Raw genomic sequence first — 24,568 nt, forward strand, 5'->3', positions numbered from 1 at the left:
GTTTTTATTTGCCTAACAGTCATTTCCTCTGAGAATAACCTCCTTCTCTTCAATAAATTCTTTATTTTCTAAAATAATATCACTTTGTACTCCATAAATATATTCAATTATAATTTGTGAATATTCAATACAATTTTTAAAAGTTAATAAGCATTAGTTTCTCTTGTAATCAAAGTATTATTAGAGAAGTAGCTTCAGCATCTTTTCTTTTAAATTCCTACAAACACCAGGGTATTCTGTTGAAGCGTGCTGACTTCTAACTGAGAATTACTACTTCATTTTTTGCTTTACCTATATTGACCTTAAGCTACGTTGACCTTAAAAGCTTCACAGTTTTAAACATTGAGGAAGTCCTAAAATGACACATTTTCAGTTGTTGGAGTTTCTTTTTTAATCATTCTTGGGGTGGGATCTGTAAAGACTGTGGCTTAGATGGCTTAGATTGCTCACAGAAACCGTAGGCAAAATGCATGACAATGTGGAGAAAGGCTTTACACAAACCAAAGTGCTGGCAAACCCAGGTAAGAAGCCGGGCTGTGCGGAGTAGTGTGGGAACCGGGGTGGGAAGACAGTGATGGGCTCTAGTCTCCACACAGGAAAAATGGTTAACAAGTAAAGAGTTTTCAAGAATGAGAGGTGGAGTGCTGGAGACCATAACTAGTTTATAATTTGTGTAAAATATGCACATATGTAGATACCCAATCCTAACAATTAAGGAGAGGGAATCATTAGAGCAAAATGAAAGAGAATGGAATCAGGTTAAATTTATAATTGAAAACAAAAAGAATTAAATTTACTGAAAAGAATGATACAAACTCTAGGGTGTTACACAGATAAAAGATATTATCATTATTAAGCTAAAAAACCTATCATGGAAGCTCATAAGGGAAAAAATAGAAAAAAAAATAGGTAAAAGACGTTTATAAATCAAAAAAGTAAACAGAGGTCCAAGTAAAACTTAGTAGGGTATTTAAATGGAATATTCTTACATTGGCTGCACTTAAAAAGAACAAATATATATATGTATACACACATTATATGTAATATTATGTGTATATATGAGAAGTTTAAAATTAAAAAAATCTGTATGTGAGGCCTCATGGTGATTTAGTAAGTGAAAAATATTGTGATTTCTTTTTCCCCCACAGGGAAATTCAAGGTGTCATAATTTAGGACTTGAAAGGTTTTTTTCTTCCTAGTAAAAGTGGTAGTCAACTGAGAGAGAAGGTAATTCAGAGGAGGAAAAGATGCTCTCTAAACGTCTGTTAAATTATTTCATTTATTTCTTCATCCATTTGGTATTTTGAATATTTTATGACTGCTGCTTTAAACAGCATTTTCCCTGTCAGAGGGAGATTTAGACTGTTGATTTCATTTCCTCTTTTACTTTACTTATATATTTTTCTTCTTCTTCTTCTCTTTTTTTTTTTTTTTGTGACAGAGTCTCACTCTGTTGCCCGGGCTAGAGTGAGTGCCGTGGCATCAGCCTAGCTCACAGCAACCTCAAACTCCTGGGCTCAAGCAATCCTTCTGCCTCAGCCTCCTGAGTAGCTGGGACTACAGGCATGAGTCACCATGCCGGCTAATTTTTTCTATATATTTTTCGTTGTCCAGCTTATTTCTTTCTATTTTTTTTTTTTTTTTAGTAGAGACAGAGTCTTGATCTTCCTCAGGCTGGTCTCGAACTCTTGAGCTCAAACGATCCACCTACCTCGGCCTCCCAGAGTGCTAGGATTACAGGCATGAGCCACTGCGCCCAGCCTATTTATATATTTTTCAACAACAGATGAATCAGCTAGCTGTGTCCCCATGTATGAATTTTTTTTTCAACACAAGATGTATGATTTATAGTAGGCATTTATGTAAAAAAATATACAATTTCCCTCCCATATAAAAGTAATTTTAAGGTGAGGTACAATGGAATGATAAAACAATTAAAGCATATGGATGATACCCCTAAAATATTTAAAAAATAGCATTTTTTAACAGCTGTATTTGTCAGATAATCCCATCATCCCTGTCATGTCAGGGATTGCCTTTTCCCATGGAAGTTGACATTTTCATGGTTTTCATATGCTGAGTAATTTTGGATTGTATTCTGGACATTTTGAATAAATATTTTGTTATGAGACTCTGGATCTTGTTGAAATTTTTGAATATATTGACTTTTTTGTTTGTTTGTTTTAGCATGTAATCACTCTGGTGGGGTGCAGGCATTCTGCAGGCTCTGGTTCCACTGTCAGTTCAGTTTTGAAATGTTTTGTCATACTCCTCATATATGTCTTTCTGGTGCACAAACCACGGCTCAATTTGGGAGCTGTGCAATGTTCTATTTATTAGTCTGTAACATCCTCCATCTGCTAATTAGGCCCAGACCTAGGCACACACAGCTTGAGGGGCTGGTGAATTCAGGAGTTTATAAATAACTTTCAGGGGCCCCTTTCAAAAGTTCCTCCCTCTTCACTGTTCAACCAGTACTTTATGTATCCCAAGGGTTTCTCTTTTTTGAGAAAGAGGGCCAGAAATTCTGGATTCCACTTACCCTGATCTATCATACACTTCTGCAATTGTGGCTTCATTTTTCAGCCCACATGGCAGAAGGAGAGCAAAAACGAAGAAAAAAAAGCAAGGGGTTTGGCCGCACTCTCTTGGAATCACAGCTCTACCGGATGGAAAGGAAGATTCCTCTTTCTCAGGGTTTCAGCTGTTGCAAGTTGCTATAGTTTCCACTGCCACTGCCATGAGGTTGCCTGGGTTTGAGGCATGTGAGAATGGAGAAGAGGGAGAAAAATGGGATATTTTCATCCTTCTTGAGATAGCAGTTCACTTTCTTGTTCCTGAGACCAGGAGTGCTTCTCCTGGGGCTCTCTCTATCTGGGCCTTGATAGATGCTAAATTCCAGGTTCCTGGCTGTATTAGGTTCAGGGCACTGATTCTAAAGGAGGTAAATTTAATCACTGGTTTGATGATACTTTAAATTCTGGTGTTCTTTTTAGATCTGCTGCTAGTAAGCCATGCCTTGCCTTTTGCCTTGCCTGAGGCTGAATAATTTATAATGAACAGAGATTTATTTGACTCACAGTTCTGGGGGCTAGGAAGTCCAAGAATGAGGGTCCACATCTGGTGAGAGGCTTTTTGCTCCATCACCCTACGTCAAAATTTGGAAGGGCAAGACACCATGCACGAGAGGGGTGGGGGGAGCGTGCGAGCACAAGAGGGGTCACACTTATTTCATAACAAATCCCCTCCAATGATAATGAACCCACTCCCAAGATAATGACATTAATCCATTCATGAGGGCAGAACACTCATGACTTAATCACTTCTTGAAGGTCTCAACTCTCAACACTGTTGCATTGGGGATTAAGTTTCCAACACATGAACTTTGGGGAACACATTCAAACCAGAGCAGTTTCCCACATTATCAACATTTTTCACCAGTTGTACATTTATTACAATTAATAAACCTACATTGACACATCACGACTGCTCAAAGTCCATAGTTTACATTAGAGTTCATGCTTGGTGTTGCATATTTTATGGGTTTGGATAAGTGTATAATGACATGTATCCATCATTATATGGAATAATTTCTGCCCTAAATATCCTCTGTGTGATAGTATGTAGCCTTTTCAGATTTGTTTTTTACCTTTGGTATTACACATTCAAGTTTCCTTCCTGTGTGTGGTTTGACAGCTCATTTTCTTTTCTTTTTTTTTTTTTTTTTGAGACAGAGTCTCACTTTGCTGCCCGGGCTAGAGTGCCGTGGCATCAGCCTAGCTGACAGCAACCTCAAACTCCTGGGCTTAAGTGATCCAACGCCTCAGCCTCCCAAGTAGCTGGGACTACAGGCATGCGCCACCATGCCCGGCTAATTTTTCTATATATATTTTTAGCTGTCCATATAATTTCTTTCTATTTTTAGTAGAGACGAGGTTTCACTCTTGCTCAGCCTGGTCTTGAACTCCTGAGCTCAAACGATTTGCCTGCCTTAGCCTCCCAGAGTGCTAGGATTACAGGCGTGAGCCACTGAGCCCGGCCTACAGCTCATTTTCTTTTAGCTCTGAATAATATTCCATTGTCTGGTTGTACAAGTTATTTATTCATTCACCTACTAAAGGACAACTTGTTGTTTTTCAAGTTTTGGCAATTATGAATAAAGCTGCTACAAACTTCTGTGTGCAGGTTTTTGTATGGACATAAGTTTTAAATTTTGGGGGGTAAATTCCTAGGAGCATAATCACTAGATTGCATGTTAAGAGTATGTTTACTTATGTGAAAAACTGCCAACGTGGCTGTAACATTTTGCATTCTTATCAGTAATGCATGAGAGTTCCTGTTATCCCACGTCCTCAACATCCTTTGGTGTTGTTAGTGCTTTGGACTTTGGCTAATCCAATAAACCTATAATGATATCTCATTGTTGTTTTAACTTGCAATTCCCCAATAACATATGATGTTGATCATCTTTTCAGATGTTTATTTTTATCTGGATATCTTCTTCGATGAGGTGTCTATCCAAGTTTTTTGTCCGTTTTCTAACTGGTTCATTTTTTTCCTTTGAGTTTTCAGAATTCTTCATATATTTTGGATAACAGTCCATTATCAGATGTATCTTTTGCAAATATTTTCTCCCAGTCTGTGGCTTGTCTTCTATTCTCTTGATAATGTCTTTTGCAGGGCAGAAGTTTTTAATTTTAATAAAGTCCAACATACTGATTTTTTTATTAATAAATGGATTGTACCTTTGTTGTGTGTCTAAATAGTCACCACCATACCCAAAGTCATCAAGGTTTTTCTTATGTTATCTTCTGAGTTTTATAGTTTTGGTGTATGATTCATTTTGAGTTATTTTTAGGAAAGATACAAAGTCTGTGTCTAGGTTCATTTATTTGCATGTGGATGTCCAGTTATTCCACACCATTTGTTGAAAAGACTATGTTTTATTTTTCATTGTTTTGCCTTTGCTCCTCTGTCAAAGATCAGTTTACTACATTTATCTGGGTCCATTTCTCTTTATTTTACTACTTTACTCTCTATTCTGTTCAATTAATCTGTCTGTCTAATCTTTAGCCAACGCTACATTGTCTTAATTACTATAGTAAATTTTGAAGTTGGGTAGTATCAGTCTTTCAACTTTGTTCTTCCTCAAAACTGTGTTGGTTATTCTGTGTCTTTTACCTTTTTATATAAACTTTAGAATATCAGTTTGTTGATATTTACAAAATAACTTGCTGGGATTTTGATTGTGATTGCATTTAATCTACAGATTAAGCTGGGAAGAACTGATATCTTGGTAATATTGAGTCTTCCTATCCATGAACATGAAATCTCTCTCAATTTGTTTAGTTTTTCTTTAATTTCACTTATCAGTTTGGTAGTATTCCACATATAGATCTTATACGTATTTTGTTAGATGTATTTTATATTTTTGGATGCTAATGTATATGACATTATATATTTAATTCAAATTTCACCTCTTTATTGCTGGTATACAGGAAGGTGATTGACTTTTGTATATTAACTCTGCATCCTGGAACCTTATTAATTGTATGTCAGTTCCCAGAGGTCTTTTGTCATTTCTTTTGGATTTTATGCATAAATGATCATGTCATTTGCAAACAAAGACAATTTTCTTACTTCCTCATCTGTATACCTTTTATTTCCTTTTCTTATCTTATTGCATTATTTAGTATTTCTACAACAATGTTATAAAGTATTGAGAGGGGACATCTTTGCCTTGTTCCTGATCTTACTGAGAAACCTTTAAGTTTCTCACAATTAGGTCTGATGTTAGTTGTAGGTTTTTTGTGGTTATACTTTATCAAGGTAAAGAAGTTCCTCTTTACTACTTGGAGTTTTTATCATAAATCTATGCTGAGTTTTGCTATATGCTTTTTAAAAATCTATTGTTATGCTGAAGTGATTTTTCCTTTTTAGCCTGATAATATTGTGGGTGACATTAATTGATTTCTGAATACTGAACCAGTCTCAAAAAACTGAAATAAATCCCACTTAATCATGGTGTATAATTATTTTTATACATTGTTGGATTTGATTTGCTAATATTTTGTTGAGGTTTTACATCTATGTTCTTTTCTTTTCTTGTAATGTCTTCATCTGTTTTCTATATTAGGGTAAATATGATCTCACAGTTAACTGTGAAGAAGTAATCTCTCTAATTTATCTTCTGAAAGAAATCATAGAGAATTGGTATGATTTTTTCCTTAAATGTTTGGTAGAATTTACCAGTAAACCCATTTTGACATGATGTTTTCTGTCTTTAGAGAGTTACTAATTATTGATCCAACTTATTTAATAGGAGCATATTCAGATCATCTGTATCTCCATGTGTGAGTTTTGACAAATTATGTCTTTCAAGGACTTGGTCCTCCATATGACCATAGAATTGTTCATAGTATTTTGATTCTCATTTAATGTCCATGGGATCTATAGTAATATCTCTGTTTCATTTCTGATATTGGTAATTTTTGTCCTGTCTCTTTTCTTCTTAGTTAGCCTGGATAGAGGCTTATAATTTCTTTTGGCCTTTCCAGAAACCAGTTTTTGGTTTTGGTTATTTTCTTTATTAATTTCCTATTTTCAATGTCATTGATTTCTTCTCTAATGATTATTTCTTTTCTTCTGTGTACTTTGTACTTATTAATAATTTGCTCTTCTTTTTCTAGTTTCCTAAAGTAGAAGCTTACATTATTGATTTTAGATCTTTATTCATTTATAATATATGCATTCAATGCTATAAATTTCCCTCTAAGCACTGCTTTTGCTGAATCCCACAAATTTTGATAAGTTGTTTTTTCATTTTCATTTAGTTAAAATATTTTAAAATTTCTCTTGAGACTTTTTCATTGACCCGTGTGTTGTTTAGAAGTCTATTGCTTAATCTCCATATATTTGTGGGATGTTCTAGTTATTTATTATATTTCTGTTATTGATACCTAATTTAAATACGTTGTGATCTGAGAGCAGACACTGTATGATTTCTATTCTTTAAAATTTTCTAAAATGTGCTTTATGGCCCAGAAAGTGGTCTACCATGGTGAATGTTCCATGTAAATTTGAGAGTGTATATTCTTCTGTTGCTGCATGAAGTAATCTATACATGTCAATTACATCCCATTGATTGACTGGAGTTCAACTATGTTCTCAACTATATTGAGTTCAACTATGTTCTCACTGATTTTTTGCCTGCTGAATCTGTCCATTTCTGACAGAGGGCTGTTGAAGTCTCAAACTATGAAAATAGTTCATCTATTTCTCCTTGCAGATCTATTAGTTTTTGCCTCACATAGTTTGATGCTCTCTTGTTAGGCACATGCATGTTAAGAATTGTTGTCTTCTTGGAGAATTAACTCCTTTATCTTTGTGTAATGCCTTTCTTTATCCCTGATAAATTTTCTTCCTTTGAAATTTGTTCTGTTTGAAATTTTTATAGCAACTTCTGCTTTCTTTTGATTAGTATCAGCATAGTATATTTTTATTATCAATTTACTTTTAATCTACATGTGTCTTTATATTTAAAGTGGGTTTTTTGTAAACATCATACAGTTGTGTCTTTTTTTTTTTTTTGGAGACAGAATCTCACTCTGTCACCCAGGCTTGAGTGCAATGGTGTCAACATAGCTCACTGTAACCTCCAACTCCTGGGCTCAAATGATCCTCCTGCCTCAAACTCCCAAGTACCTGGGAATACAGGTGCACACCACCATGCCTGACTAATTTTTCTATATTTTGTAGAGATGAGGTCTCACTCTTGCTGAGGGTGGTCTCAAACTCCTGACCTCAAACAACCCTCTCATCTTGGCCTCCCAAAGTGCTAGGATTACAGGTGGGAGCCACTGCACCCAGCCCGTGTCTTATTTTTTGATCCACTCTGACAATCTCTGTTTTTTAATTGATGTTCAGAAGTGATTATTTATATAGTTGGGTTAATATATACCATATTTCTTACTATTTTCTATTTTTGCCTTTGTTCTTTGTTTCTATTCTTGTCTTCTACTCTTTATCTGCCTTTTATAGTTTCAACTGATCATTTATATGATTCTATTTTTTTCTCCTTTCTTAGCATATCAGTTATACTTTTTTAAAAACATTTTTTAGTGATTGCCTTAGAGTTTTCAATATATTAATACATTCACAACTGATCCAAGTTCACTTTCAAATATTGCTACACCATTTCACAGGTACTGTCACTACCTTGTAACAACAAAATAATCCTAAATTTTCCCTTTATCCTTTATGTCATTGCTTTTATTCATTTAATTTACATATAAGCATACATAATTAACCATACTGTTACTATTATTTCAAACTGTCAGGTATTAGATAAATTAAGCATAAGAAAAATGAAAATTTTTATCTTCACTTACTTTTTCTTCAATGTTTTCCCATTTCTTTTAATGTAGATCCAGGTTTCTGAACTGTATGGTTTTTCTGTTTTTTAAAAAGTTGTGCAATATTTTTCATAAGACAAGTCTCCTGGCAACAAATAATACAGATTTTTGTTTGTCTGAGAAAGTGTTTATTGCTCCTTCACTTTTGAAGGATAATTTTGCAGCGTAAAGAATTCTGAGTTGGTAGGATTTTTTCTCGCAACACTTTAAATACTTTATTCCACTCCTTTCCTTCTTGTATGGTTTGTGGGGAGAATTTAAAGTAATTCTTATCTTTGTTCCTCTCTAAGTAAGGTTTTCCCCCTCTGGCTTCTGTCTTGATTTTTTTCTTTATCTTTGATAAAAGAGAGACAGAAGGTTTATGTGAACTTTGTAATTTTCATTCAATATTTCTGTAACTCTATCTTGCTGAAATTATAAAGTCTATTAATTAATAAAAATAACTTGGAAAACATGAATATAAAGGTAACTAATGTCTCCACTGTGGAAGAAATTTTGGAGAAAAAATATACCTGTTTAGCTAACGACGTGTCTAAGAAATTAGCTAGAAGTGTGAACTACAGGCAAGAGAGAACATCAGAATCAACAATAAATTTTAAAAGAGGTTTTAGTTAACCTAAGATATTTTGAGATATAACACAAAAGAGAAAATTATACAACACAAATATGTAGCTTGATGAATTATTATAAAATGAACACATTTTAAACTACTAACATTGAGAATGATCCTTGCTATGCAACTCAGAGGCCCCTCCTTGCCATTTACCAATCTTTCCTCCTAAAAATAACAAATTTGACTTTTATGATAACCATTTTGTCACTTCAGTTTTGCCTTTTTTTAAAAAAAAAAGCCATTGAGTCTCTTTTAGTTAATAGATTCCCTCTTGATATATTTTTAAAATTTTCTTTACTTTTTTTTTTTTTAAAAAAAAGAATCAGGTTAATTTTCTACATAGGCTTTTTAACAATCTGTATTTTGTTGGTTTCATTTCTGTGGTTTAGTTGACATGATTCTCTCCTTTCTACATTTCCATAAAATGATAGTTGAATGTGGAGATTTAATCAAATTTCTATGTATTTTGATGGGGGCATGTAAGGCTACTTCATGGGTCATGTGTGCTTACCTTAACTGTGGTAAATAATTAAACTCTGGATACAAAATAGCAAATTCAAAAAATGACAGGTCAGTTGCCTCCTCTAGTGAAAAGGGAAGAAATTAAATGTGAATAATATTTTTGTGGTTAGTGCTTTGAGTAGTATTATGTCTGTATTTAATTTAAAAATGTTTTTCAATAATTGTTTTTAGGTAATCTGCATTCTAAAGAGCATTCTAATAAAGTTAGTTCACACTGGACCTTGTATTTCTTCTCAACTGTATGTCTGACAATCATACTGTGTGGAATGATCACTACGTTAGGAGGTAAGTGAATTATAATCTTTGTTCATTTAGAGAGAATTATATTTGCAGAAGGAAGAGAAGACATTTTAATTATTTTGTTGTTATTTAGACCTCCTAATATATTATTTCACCCAGTAAGTTAAATGCCAATAACCTTATAAGCAGCATCTAAAATTTTAACTATGTATGATAGGGGACACATTCTTGCAAGTTTAATGGGATGATCAGAATCTGCAAAAGACAGAACCCAATTGCCAGTCCATATGCTTAAATTTACATTAGTTTTTAGGCCTTTTATTGTGTAATTTAAATGCATAGTTTTTTTCTCACTCAGAAATTTCATTTTTAATTAAATTACTTGAAAGACATTGTACGTAGGTCTTGATGGAGGGCATGTCAAAATAGAGCTGTAGAAGGCTTTGTAATTTATAAAATTGTGTTCATGCTTGAAAATAGTAGTCCCCCCCTTATATGTGGGTGATACATTTTAAGACCCCCTATGGATGCCTGAAACTATAGGTGGTACCAAACTCTATTGCCATTGGTCAGATCATGTTTCTGTTCATGTCTTCTAGACACAAATTTAATGCCTTTTAAATCTTGACTAAGCACTGTAACTATAACTTGAAGTTAGAGGTGCAGCAGCAAAACTAGCACAACATTTTTGCCTCCTCAGAATTTCACAGATAGATTTGTTTTTACCTTAGGTCTTACCATACCTCAGCATACAATTTTTTCTTCCCCTATTAAGTTGAGAACTTTCATTTTTTCCACAAAGAGTGAGTGCTTCATGGCTTTCCTTTGGCATGTCTGAATTGCTAGCATCAACACTCTTGTGCTTTGGGGCAATTGCTAAGTGATATAAGGGTTACGTGAACACAAACATTGTGCTACTGCAACAGTCAATCTGATAACCAAAATAGCTACTAAGTTACTAACAGGAGGGGAGTGTCTACAGCATGGATACACTAGAAAAAGGGATAATTCACATCAACAAATTGGAAAGTTGGTATTTTTTAAAAGATAGGCTGGGCGCAGTGGCTCACGCCTGTAATCCTAGCACTCTGGGAGGCCGAGGCGGGTGTATTACTTAAGGTCAGGAGTTCGAGACCAGCCTGAGCAAGAGCAAGACCCTGTCTCTACTAAAAATAGAAAGAAATTATCTGGCCAACTAAAAGTATATACAGAAAAAATTAGCTGGGCGTGGTAGCGCATGCCTGTAGTCCCAGCTACTCGGGAGGCTGAGGCAGTAGGATCGCTTAAGCCCAGGAGTTTGAGGCTGCTGTGAGCTAGGCTGACACCACGGCACTCACTCTAGCCTGGGCAACAGAGCGAGACTCTGTCTCAAAAAAAAAAAAAAAAGAAAGAAAGAAAAGATTAAAAAAAAAAAAATCAACAAACCATTAGCCAGACTAAGAAAAAAAGAGAGAAGATCCAAATAAATAAAATCAGAGATGGAAAAGGAGACATTGCAACTGATACCATAGAAATCGAAAGGATCATTAGAGATTATCATGAGCAACTATATGCCAAAAAATTGAAAAACCTGGAAGTAATGGATAAATTCCTAAAAGCACACAACCTACCAAGATTGAACCATGAAGCAATCCAAAACCTGAATACACCAATAACAAATAATGAGATAGAAGCAATAATAAAATGTCTCACATCAAAAGAAAGCCGAGGACCCGATGGCTTTACTTATAAATTCTATGAAACATTTAAAGAAGAACTAATATCAATCCTATTCAAACTGTTCCAAAAGCTTGAGGATAACAAAATATTTCCAAACTCATTCTATAAGTCCAGTATTACCCTGAAACTAAAACAAGACAAAAACACAATAAAGAAAGAAAATTATAAGCCAATATTTCTTATGAACATTGATGCGAAAATCCCCAAAAAATACTAGCAAACCAAATACGGCACCACAAAGATACATTAGAAATACACCAACTACAAAAAGATCATTTATTCTAATCAGGTAGGATTTATTCCAAGGATGTGGGGATGGTTCAACATATGGAAATCAATAAATTAGTTACATAGGATCACCAGAGTGAATAGACAGCCTAAAGAATGGGAGAAAATATTTGCAAGTTATACATCAGATAAAAAGATGATAACTAGAGTCTATATAGAACTCAGGAAAATTATCAAGAAAGAACCAAACAACCCCATTAAAAAGTGGGCACAGGACATGAACAGAAACTTTTCAAAAGAAGACAGACAAATGGCCAAGCAACATATGAAAAAATGCTCAGTGATGCTAATCATCAGGGAAATGCAAATCAAAACCACAATGAGATATCACTTAATTCCAGTGAGAATGTCTTTTATCAAGAAGTCCCAAAACAACAAATGTTGGCATGGATGCATAGACACAAGAACACTCTCACACTGCTGATGCGACTGCAAACAAGTATGACCTCTATGGAAAGTAATATGGAGATGCCTCAAAGAACTAAAAGTAGAACTACCATTTGATCCAGCAATACCACTAGTGGGCATCTACCCACAGGAAAAAAAGACATTCTATAAAAAAGACATCTGCACTAGAATGTTTATAGCAGCACAATTCACTATTGCAAAGATGTGGAAATAACCCAAGTGCCCATCAATACATGAGTGGACTAATAAACACACACACACACACCATGGAGTACAACTCAGCCACAAAAAACAATGGTGAACTAACACCTCTTGTATTATCCTGATCGAGCTAGAGCCCATTCTCCTAGGGAAGTATCACAAGAATGGAAAAACAAGCACCATATATTCTCACCATCTAATTGGTACTAATTGATGAACACTCATATGCACATATGGAAGCAACATTCATCAGGTGTTGGGCAGGTAGGGGGAAGGAGGGGATGGGTAAATTCACAACCAATGAGTGCACTGCACACTGTCTGGGGCATGGACATGCTTGTAGCTGTGACTCAGGTGGTGCAAAGGCATTATATGTAACCTAAACGTCTGTACCCCTGTGACAGTCTGAAATTTAAAAGATAAATAAATAAATTTAAAAAAACACAAATTTTATATTCAAAGGACATTAACATAAACTTTGCATATAAAGAGCTACACATCTTCAATAAACAAATGTTGAATGAAAAACAAACCCAGCAGTGGGATTGGTAGATCAAATGGTAAATCTACTTTTAGTTCTTTGAGATATCTCCATAGTACCTTCCATAGAGGTTGAACTAGTTTGCAGTCCCACCAACAGCGTATAACTGTTCTTTTCTCTTTACATCCATGGCAGGATCTGTTGTTCTGGTAATTTTTGATAAAAGTCATCCTCACTGGAGTTAAGTGATATCTCAGTTTGGTTTTGATTTTCATTTCCCTGATGATTAGCATCATGGAGCATTTTTTCATATACTTATTGGCCATTATTAGTCTATCTTCTTTTGAGAAGCTTCTGTTCATATCTTTTGTCCACTTTTTTAGGGGTTGTTTGATGTTTTCTTGCTGATTCACTTGAGTTCTTTGTAGATTCTGGTCATTAGCCCTTTGTCAGATGTATAGCATGTGAATGTCTTCTCCCATTCTGTAGGTTGTCTATTTAGTCTATTGATTGTTCCTTGGCTGTGCAGAAGCTTCTTAACTTGATCTGGTCCCATCTGTTAATTTTTGTTGTTGCTGTGATTGCTTTAGCGGTCTTCATAAATTCTCTGTGTAAGTTGATATCTATACGAGTGTTTCTGACCTTTTTTTCTAGCATTCTCATAGTTTCATGCCTTAGGTTTAAGTCTGTTGTCCATCATGAATTAATTTCTTGTGAGTGGTGAGAGGTGCAAATCCTGTTTCAGTCTTCTACATGTGGCTATCCAATTATTCCAGCACCATTTATTCAATAGGGATTCTTTTTTCCAGTGTGTGTTTTTGTCTGCTTTGTCAAGATCAAATGGCAATATGATGATGGCCTTGATAGAAATCTAGATATCCAGGTTCAAGAAGCTCAAAGGACAACTGGGAGATTCATCAAGAAGAGGCAATCACCATGACATATAGTCATTGGATTGGCCAAAGTAAACATGAAACAGGCCCTCCTAGGAGCCATAAGGCAAAAGCAGCAGGTAACTTACAAAGGAAAACCTATCAGACTAACTGCAGACTTCTCAACTAAGCCCTCACAAGCCAGAAGAGATTGAGGCCCCATTCTCAGTCTTCTCAAACAGAATAATGCGTAGCCTAGAATTTTATATCCTGCAAAACTAAGCTTCTTACATTATGGAGAAATAAAGTCTTTCTCAGACAAGCAAACACTGAGGGAATTTGTCAAGACCAGACCTGCCCTGCAGAAAGTACTCAGAACTGCATCATACCTGGATTAGTATAACAAACACCCACCAGTGTAAAACCACCCAAAAGCTAAAGGTCAGAACCCAGATACCACAATGGCTCAAGAGATAAAACAAAATAATAAAGTTCCACTCAACAGGATAAACAGAAATTCACCCCACCTACCAATTCTTTCAATAAATGTGAATGGCTTGAACTCCCCACTCAAGAAACATAGTCTGGCTGGGTAGATCAAAAAATACAAGCCAAGTATCTGCTGTCTCCAGGAAACACATCTAATCTACAAAGATTCATTCAGACTCAAGGTGAAGGTATGGAAAACAATATTCCATGCAAATGGAAACCAAAAAAAAAAAAAAACTGGTATAGGTATTCTCATATCAGATAACATAGACTTCAAATTAGCAAAAGTAAAGAAATACAAAGATGGTCATTACATAATGGTGAAGGGAACAATTCAACAAGAGGACATAATGATCCTAAATATTTATTCACCTAACATAGGTGTGTCCAGATTCATAAAGCAAACCCTACTTGTCCCTTTTTTTTAAACTGGTTATTATAGGAGAAATGATAGCACAATAGAGATGCATACATTTAAAGAAATCCAGTATGCCTTAAGATCTAATCCCAGAAATTACACTACAATAGGTATAATTTGGTACCTGGCTTGTGGTGAATGCCTTAGAACTACAGTCCTTAACCCCTGGGCCATGGACCAGTATTGGTCCATGGACTATTAGGAACTGGATCACACAGTAGAAGGTGTGCAGTGGGTTAGTGAGTGAAACTTCATTTGTGCTTACAGCTGCTCCTCATTACTCACATCAGTGCCTGAGCTCTGCCCACTGTCAGATCAGCAGCAGCATTGGATTCTCATACGAGCAGGACCTCTATTATAAACTTCACATGTGAGGGATCTAGGTTGCACACTACTTAAGAGAATCTAATTCCTGATGATTTCAGGTGGAGTTGAGGTGGTGATGCTAGTGCTGGGGAGCAGCTGCAAATACAGATTATCATTAGCAGAGAGGTTAACAATGTAATAATAATAGAAATCAGGTGCACAATAAATGTAATGCACTTCAATCATCCCAAAACCATCCCTGCCTATCTCCCAGTCTGTGGAAAAATTGTCTTCCATGAAACCAGTCCCTGGTGCCAAAAATGTTGAGGACCACTGCCTTAGAGTACATATTTCCCTGGTGTTATATGGTTTGACATTTGGATTACACCAGTTATTACTTATAGCCAGGAGCTGTTTCTCATTTCTTAAGGGGCAAAATTCAAGAATAATGGTTGCAATTATTGTAATGATACCATGAGTACAAAGCTTCCTGGTATGCCGTAGCCATCTTCAGAGCTGATGAGTTGAGGGGAGAAAGTGGTTATGTAGAAGCTGAAGAGTCAGCTACTAGCAGCTCAGTGACAACTATCTGGAGAGACTTTCATCACTCTGGTACAATTTGAAGAGAGCATTTCTCCTGATTATACAAGAAGTGGGTCTGAGAATCCTGTCCAATGGAGTATGGCTGCCTTCCAAATATAGAGAATCTCACTAATTCTCCTCAGTAGAAGGAAGCTCTGGGTGCAGCAAATTCTTTAATATTCATGGGACTATTTAGGCATATATCAGACCATTTCACCTTAAGAAACTTTACTCACATGAGGTATCTATACCCTGCCCCTTATTTTATCAACTCATCTAGAGTAGTTGAAGAAGCATCTGTTCTCCAAGGCTGATCATATGCTGATATTTATGTATCCGATATTTTAAGAAAAGATAACATTGTTGAATTCCAAGTAGACAGATATGTGACACAGAGAGAGCTTAAGGCATTGATAACTCCCTTTTGACCTCATCTATTACTGAAGGCATTAGTTTGAATCTCAGTTTTGCCATTTACTGTGTAATGTATGCAATGATCTTCAACATCATATTTCTCATTTGAAAAATGAGGATACTACATGTAATACTTAAACAACAGTGTTGGAGAATGTATTAGTACTTGGTAATTTATACAGTACAGTATAAAAGAAAGTCATTTTTATTTTTAGCACTTAGAACTAACTGCAATCAAAAGCCCTCAGTATATCTTGAAGCTGTGTGCCCAGAAAGCTGGATTGGTTTCCAAAGAAAGTGTTTCTATTTTTCCGATGACATCAAGAATTGGACATCAAGCCAGATATATTGTGACTCACAAGGTGCTGACCTTGTTCAGGTTGAAACTCTCCAGGAACTGGTAAGAAAATAGTTTTGGCCAGAATGAAAGATTCAGCCCTAAAAGGATGTGGTTCTTTGTGGGGTGTCTAAGAGACAGATTTAGACATTTGCTTATACATTGCTTAGTTAGCATAAGCAGAGATGAACCCAGCAAGTACCACATTCTACAGTTAGCCATCTGTATTTACCTTAACCTTCATGGCAGAAACATGGCCAGAGAGCAAGCCAGAGCATTCTTTGACTTGTGAGCCAGAACTGTGCAAATAGGAATCAGAAAATTATAGGTCAAAACACAATTTCAAGTTTATATGAAGTTAGTAACTTTGCTTCAAAATAAATAAAACAGGAGTAATGTCAGAGAATATGGTGGAATAGGAAGCTCCAGGAATCTGTCCCTCCACCTAAATGACTATTAAACTATTAGAAACCGTCTGAAGTAACTATTTTGGAACCTTTGTGCCTAGTTGAACACTTGCAGTATCAAGGGAAGAGTTTGATGAAGAGGCTCATAAATTTTGGCTAATTTTAGTAAATTTTAGCCTTCTACTCAGTAATAACTACTGTTCTCCACACCTGATCATTGTAAGGAGCCATGGGGACTGCTGCACATGTTCCTGGCATGGCTTGCTGAAGCCAGGGCAGGCAATAAGGAACTTTTCCTCTAAATATCAGGGTTATTGACGATTTCTGCATTTGGTTGCTGGGGGGAAGGCACAGAGGTGGGCTACCACTGTTTCAATCAGTCTAAGTGGATTCTAGGGGATTTAAGTAAATATAGTAGCATGTTTGTTTTTCCTCCATTTTAGGAAGCAGACATATAATAAAAGTTTTTTTCAGGTAACTGGTTGATCACAGACAGAACAGAAATTTCAATGACCATGCACAACAGGGAATACACACTTTGCAAAAATAGTTGGGAAAAGTCATGAACAAATAACTCCAAACCCCAACAAGCAAGATTCAATGATTTCCAAAAGCAAAAGTAAATTAACAGAGTTACCATAACATAATGCTCATAATGTCCAGTTCTCAAAAAATTATAGGACATGCAAAATAAAGTATAACCCATTCACAGAAAAAAAATCTAATAGACACTATCCCTGAAGAAGCCCAAATATTAAAAGTATTAGTCAAAGATATTAAGTTAGCTGTCTTAAATATATTCAATGAACTAAAGGAAACTATATGAAGAGCTAAAGGAAATCTGGAACACAAAAATATGAACAAAATTAGTATATGAAGGAGAAGGCAGAAATTGTTAAAAAAAAAAAATAGAAATTCCAGAGCTGAAAAGTACAATGCTTGAAATAAAAAATTCACTAGAGAGGTCAGACAGCAGCTTTGAGCAGAAGGAAGAAAGGATCAGAACAGGAGGAAGAAAGGATCAGAAAACTTGCAGATAAGATAATTGAAACAATCTAGATTTAGAAAAAAAAGAATGAAGATTAATGAACATATCCTTAGGGACATGTAGAACATTATCAAGCATACCAACATATGCATTACAGAAGTCCCAGAAGGAGAAGAGAAAGAGAAATAGCAGAAAAATTTTTAAAGAAATAATAGCCAAAATTTCCCAAATCTGAGGAAAGATATAAATATATATGTCCAAGAGGCTCAATGAACTAGAAATAGGATAAACTCAAAGAGATCCACATTGAGATAAATTATAGTCAAGTTAAAAAAAACTATTCTACAAGGCTATAGTAACTAAAACAGGATGGTACTGGTAGAAAAGTAGACACATAAACCAATGGAACAGACCCAGAAGAAAAACCGTACACCTGAAACCAACTATCTTTGATAAAGCAGACAAAAACACACTGTGGAAAGGATGCCCTATTCAATAACTGCTGCTGGGAAAATTGGAGGGCCACAGGCAGAATAATGAAACTGGATCCCTATCTCTCACCGTACAAAAAATTAACTCAAGATCCATAAAGACTTAATTTAAATACAAGATGTGATACTGTCAAGATTTTAGAAAAAAACTTTAAAAATATTCTTATGGACATTGGAATTACTCTTATGGACAAAAGGAATAATCAACAGAGTAAATAGGCAACCTACAGAATAATGGAAAATATTTACAGACAAAGGACTAATATCTAGAATCTACAAATAAGTCAGAGAAATCAGCAAGAAAAAACAAATAACCCCATTAAAAAGTGGGCAAAAGACATTTACTGACATTTTTCAAAAGAAGATAAACAATGGCAAAAAAAATATGAATAAAAGCTCAACATCACTAATCATTAGGGAACTGCAAATTAAAATCAAAATGAAATACTATCTTAACCTTGTCAGAATGGTCACTGATAAAAAGTCAAAAAACACTAGATTTTGTATGAATGTCATGAAAAGGGAATGCTTACACACTGTTGCTAAGAATGTAAATTAGTACAACCTCTATAGAAGACACATTATCTTAAGTAAAGTATCTTAGGAATGGAAAAATAATACCACACGTACTCACTTATAAGTGGGAGCTAAATGATGGGTATACATAATCTTACAGAATGGTATAATGGACTTCGGAGACTGAGAAGGGGGCGCTGGTGTGAGGGGGCCAATAGATCAGAAAATACCCATCAAATATAATGTATACTATTCGGGTGACATTTACACCTAAAGCCTTCACTCACGTGTCAACAAACTACTTGTACCCACAAATCTATTGAAATAAAAAAAAATAAAGAAAAATCCCAGAGAGAATTTGGAACCAGCAAGAGAGAAGCAACGACACATCATTTACATAGGACATTTAATGAGATTAATAGGTGATTTCCCCTGAGAAACATGAGGATGAAAAGGCAGTGGAATGATATATATTTAAAGGTCTGAGGGAAAAGAACTATGAACCCAGAATTCTATATATGACAAAACTATCCTTAAAGAGTGAAGGAGAAAGTAACACATTTTCAGAGAACCACCTGAAAGAGTGTGTTACCAATAGACCTGTCCTACAAGAAATGCTAAAGAGGATTCTTTAGGCTGAAATGAAAGGACTGTAAACAGTAACTCAGAGCCAGAAGAATAAAGCATACTCATAAAAAGTCAACAACATAGATAAATATAAAACCCAGAATTACTCTGTGTATAGTGTAATATGTAACTTATCTCTCTCATATGTATGTAAATATATATATGCATTATATATAATGCCTATATAACATTTAATAGGTAAATACATAAAACAATAATTATATTTGTATGTTTATGGGCATACAATATATATACACCCAGTCTGTGACAACAGTATGAAGAAAGATGAATGGAGATGTACAGGCTCAAAATGTTTGTATAGCTATTGAATCTATACTGACATTATTAAACTATGTTGGTATAAGTTCAAGATGTTAATTTTAATCCTCAAGATATCCAGTAATAAAATTACAAAAATATACAAAAAAGGAAAGAAGAAGGGAATAAAAATGATACACTATAAAAAATCAACAATTAAAAAATGGCAGTAATAGAGGAATTGAGGAACAAAGACATGTAAGATATAAAGAAAAGAGATAAATGGCAGAAATAATTCTTCTTTTAATAATCATATTAAAGGTAAAAGAATGAATCCATTTTATTAAAAGGGAGACATTGATAAATTGGATAAAAAACAAATTAAAAAACAAAACCCATCCCTATGCTGTCCACAGGAGACTCACCTCAGCTATAAGGATACAAAGTAAGAAGATTGAAAAGGATATTCCATGCAAATAGTAATCTAAAGAAATTAAGTGGCTATATATTTGTGAGACAAAATAGACTAAAGTAAAAAATTTTACAAGTACATCATACATTGATAAAGTTTGACATGGCAAGTCAATCTAACAGTTATAAACATATATGTACTTAATATCACAGCCCTAAGATATATAAAGCAACAATTGACAGGATTAGAGGAAGAAATGGACAGTTCTACAAAAAGTTGAAGAACTCAATACTCACTTTCAATAATGGCTAAAACAACCAGATAGAAGATCAATAAAGAAATAGAGAATTTAAAGACCACTATAAAAATTAGCCCTAACAGACATTTACAGAACATTCTACCCAACAAGAGTAGAATAGGCATTCTTCTCAAGTGCACATGGAATGTTTTCTAAAATAGATCATATGTTAGGTCACAAAATAAGTCTTAATAAATTTTAAAAATGTGAAATTATACAAAGTATCTTTTGGAACCACAATAGAATGAATCTAGAAATCAATACCAAGAAAAACTTGAAAATTCACAATATGTAGAAATTAAACAATCCACTCTTAAATAGCCAATGGTCAAAGAAGAAATCCCAAGGGAAATTAGAAAATACCTTGAGACAAATAAAGTGAAAATACAAATACCAAAATTTATGGTATGAATTGAAAATAGTTCTAAGAGGAAAATTTATAGCTGAGAATACATATCTTAAAGAGAGGAAGGATCTCAAATCAATAACCTACTGTACACTTTAAGGAACTAAGAAAAGTAGAGCAAAAGTAAAGGTCATTCGTATGATTCAAAAGAGTAAAAGATTTTCCTGAGTCCTCACTGAATTCACTAATCATAAAGGAAAATATTTATATATATGTAATTACACTGAAATTCAGAACCTGTCATCATAAAAAGGACACTCTGTGTTGGCAAGGATGTGTAGCAAAGGACACTGGCCTACGCTGCTGGTGTAAGGAAAATTTGGTACTCTTACATTAGTTTAGTGTCCTTTCTTAAAGTTGACAACAAGCTTACCCTGTGGCCTAAAAATCACATTCCAGAACCGGTGCCAAGAATGTCATAATAGCATTTATAATAACTCTACATGTGAAACAACCTTAATATCAGCCAATAGCAGAATAGATAAACTGTAGAATAGTCACACAAATGGGTACTATGTAGAAATGAAAGTAAACAAATTATCATTAACTTGTCTCAGTTTTGAACTATCTTCTTTATGTTTGTATGATAACATACCACACTCATTCTCTATATATTATTAAACAATAAAAATAAAAAATAAAATTGCAAGAGCAGTTAAGGATATTTCTTCTGGGAGAGGCTGAGTTATGTAAGATTGATAAATATTTTCTTCATATTTTCTGAAAGAATTTCCTGTTGAGATATAAAGGCCCATCTGACCACTGGATTGGTCTGAGCCGAGAGCAAGGCCAAACCTGGAAATGGATAAATGGTACTGAATGGACAAGATGGTAAGTTCTGAAAATTCTGGCAGTAATACTTGTATTTGAATTTACTTTACATGAAATCTAAAGTATTCTCTAGTTATATGCTTTAAAAATTCTCAATTTAAGATTAGACATAAAGAAAGATACTGCCAATTTGTATGTTTCAAAGGTTTTTGCAAACTCCTGAAATCAATCCAAAGGCTGTCATGGTAAGATAGAATGACTGTAAACTGATCTCATCTATGAGATCTCGAGCCTCATCTATGTCACTTTTGAACCCTTTGAGCAAACCAACACATCTTCAAGTCTATTTCTTACATCTGCAACAAAATTATGTTGTACTTGTCCTATTGATCTCACAGGGTTGATATGAGGATTAGAGGTTTTGATGAATATGACTGTACTTTTTAAACTTTAAAAGATTATATAAATGCAAGTTGTTACTATATAAAACTATATAGCATTATATCAACTATGTATATATATTGTATCAATCTTAGCCGATTTAGAGAGGTATTATGAGTGACATCAATAATACCTATTATTCATAACAAGATCATAGTTTTAAAATTTTAGGATGGGTAAAGTTTGGCATTACAGTATTTAATTTCAAATGTATATTTATAGGATCTTTAGATTACTGAAAAGATTTTGGATAATGGTGGAAGACTTGGATTCACACAAGTTTACTTAATGTTTGAGAGATGAGAGGGTTTTGAAAAGCTGCTTTATGATTATCAAGTAATCAATATTGGAAATATAACTTTATTTATGGGAAAGGCACTGGGCTGGACATTGGCAGGTTTGAAAATGGGCTTTTTCTCATTAGCTTTTGACATTGGACAGGATGGTAAGTTTTAGAAGTCAGAGAGCTCATTCATTTCTACACTGTTGTATCTACACTGCCTACCAGATAGTGAATCCTTTGTAAACATTTAGAATTAATTTTGATTTTTCCCTTTACATTACTAAAATAGTAATATTTTCTCTGCCTAATTCTCAAAATATTTTAAGGATCAAATATACTGTTAACTATTCACTTGTTGAAAACTGCTCGTCACTTAGAGAAATGTAAAATACTACATGATTAAACTCTAGCATGTTTCAACAATTAGCAAATTATATCACAGACCATAGTAATTTCAGTGAGTAAAGAGGAGACATTTATAATATGAATACCGACCCAAAATGTCTGTCAGGTCATTTAAACTCAGCTGCATAGCACTGCAGTTTTGGTACTAGACTGACCAGGCAAGTAGGAAGACTATGATGAAACAAGGGGCTTAGACACAAGATGCTGAGGTCTTCAATTACTTAAAGAAGTAGAATATTGCTAAAACTGTGTAGAGAAAACAGGTGTCAGAACTCTCCCACAAGCCAAATGAAGCTTTGGATGTAGTGGGAAGAACATTACGCTTACAGACATAACACAGGTTTGTTTCAGAACTCTGCATTCTTCCTACAGCTGATCTATTGTATTTCCTGCTAAGAAAAGCTCACTGACTCATTAGTGATAAATACATGAGCCAGGAGAAGATCAGGGCTTATGAACAACAACAACAGAATTGCCTGTAATAGAGCAGCATTTCTTCACTCTCCCCTTTCCCAAAGTGAAAAAAGTTGAAATAGTCTAGCTAGGCCCTATAGTCTCATGGGCCTAGATATGAATCCCAGTTTTACTTGCTATATTAGCTTGGAAAAATCCAGTTTCCTTGGCTGTAAAAGGACATAATTATTAAAGTAAGTATTGATATTAAAGAGATGATATGTGTAATGCATCTTCCATTTTGAGGTTAAATTAATGTCAGTGTTCTTATTTTCTTATCTTTGGTCTCCCTGCTTTTGCAGAAATTTCCAGCAGCCAACTGCTTTTGTCTTTTCTAATGCAGGTTTCCCATCAGAGGAGGAGGAGAGTGTGTCTATTTGAATGACAAAGGTGCCAGTAGTGCTAGGCACTACACGGAGAGGAAGTGGATTTGTTCCAAACCACATACATATGCCCAGATGAAGCAGCAAAGCCCTAACTAATCTTCAGAAGCAACATTGGAATGAATAACCTCATTAAAAAATAGAATTAACAAACATTAGTGATGGCATGGTGAAATGGAACCCTTGTACACTGTCGGTGAGAATGTAGTTTGGTGCAGTCATTATGGAAAACTGTGGAGGTTCCTAAAAAATTTAAAAATAGAACTACTATATGACCCATAAATTCCTCTTATGAGTATATACCCAGAAAAAAGGAAATCACCACTTTGTAAAGATATCTGCACTCCTAGGCCAATGTCTATAAGAGTTGTTCGAACATTTTCTTCTAGAATTCTTATAGTTTCATGCCTTAGGTTGAAGTCTGTTATCCACCATGAATTGATTTTTGTGAGAGGTGAGAGGTGTGGATCCTGTTTCAGTCTTCTACATGTGGCTATCAATTTTTCCAGCACCATTTCTTGAATAAGGATTCTTTTCCCCAGTGTATATTTTTGTCTGCTTTGTCAAAGATCAGATGGCTATCTGAGGATGATTTTATAACTGGATTCTCTGTTGTGTTCCATTGGTCTATGTGTCTGTTCTTGTGCCAGTACCATGCTGTTTTGGTTAATATAGCCTTGTAGTATAGCTTGAAGTCTGATAAATTGATGCCTTCCAATTTGTTCTTTTTGCTTAAAGTTGCTTTTGCTATATGGGGTCTTCTCTGGTTCCATACAAAGTGTAGAATTATTTTTTCTAGATCTATGAAAAATGATTTTGGTATTTTAATGGGGATTGGTTTGAATCTGTAGATCACTTTGGGTAGTACAGACATTTTAACAATATTGATTCTGACAATCCATGAGCATGGTATGGTTTTCCATCTGTTTGTGTCCTCTGCTATTTCCTTCCTCAGTGTTTCCTAGTTCTCCCTGTAGAGGTCTTTCACCTCCTTTGTTAAATGTATTCCTAGGTATTTTATTTTCTTTGTTACTGTTGTGAAGGGTATTGAATCTTTGATTTGGTTCTCAGTGTGACTGTTGTTGGCATCTAGGAATGCTACTGATTTCTGTACATTGATTTTGT

General features: G+C 34.7%; 1 protein-coding gene across 2 annotated transcripts; it reads left to right on the forward strand.

Moving 5' to 3' along the window:
* Window positions 1-442: 442 nt before the first annotated feature.
* On the forward strand, window positions 443-23,692 carry CLEC2D (C-type lectin domain family 2 member D). Of its 2 annotated transcripts, XM_069490401.1 has the most exons (5): window positions 443-521; window positions 9,721-9,834; window positions 16,183-16,367; window positions 21,435-21,538; window positions 23,404-23,692. In XM_069490401.1, exons 1-5 carry the CDS (start codon window positions 467-469, stop codon window positions 23,540-23,542), a joined length of 597 nt encoding a protein of 198 aa, XP_069346502.1. In that variant the 5' UTR covers window positions 443-466; the 3' UTR covers window positions 23,543-23,692. The 2 variants fall into 2 exon arrangements, with proteins under 2 accessions (XP_069346502.1, XP_069346503.1); XM_069490402.1 differs by lacking the exon at window positions 21,435-21,538 and having other exon boundaries at window positions 23,404-23,499.
* The last annotated feature ends 876 nt before the right edge of the window (window positions 23,693-24,568 follow it).

This window comes from Eulemur rufifrons, chromosome 16 (genome assembly GCF_041146395.1).
Source record: "Eulemur rufifrons isolate Redbay chromosome 16, OSU_ERuf_1, whole genome shotgun sequence".
Lineage (NCBI taxonomy): Eukaryota > Metazoa > Chordata > Mammalia > Primates > Lemuridae > Eulemur > Eulemur rufifrons.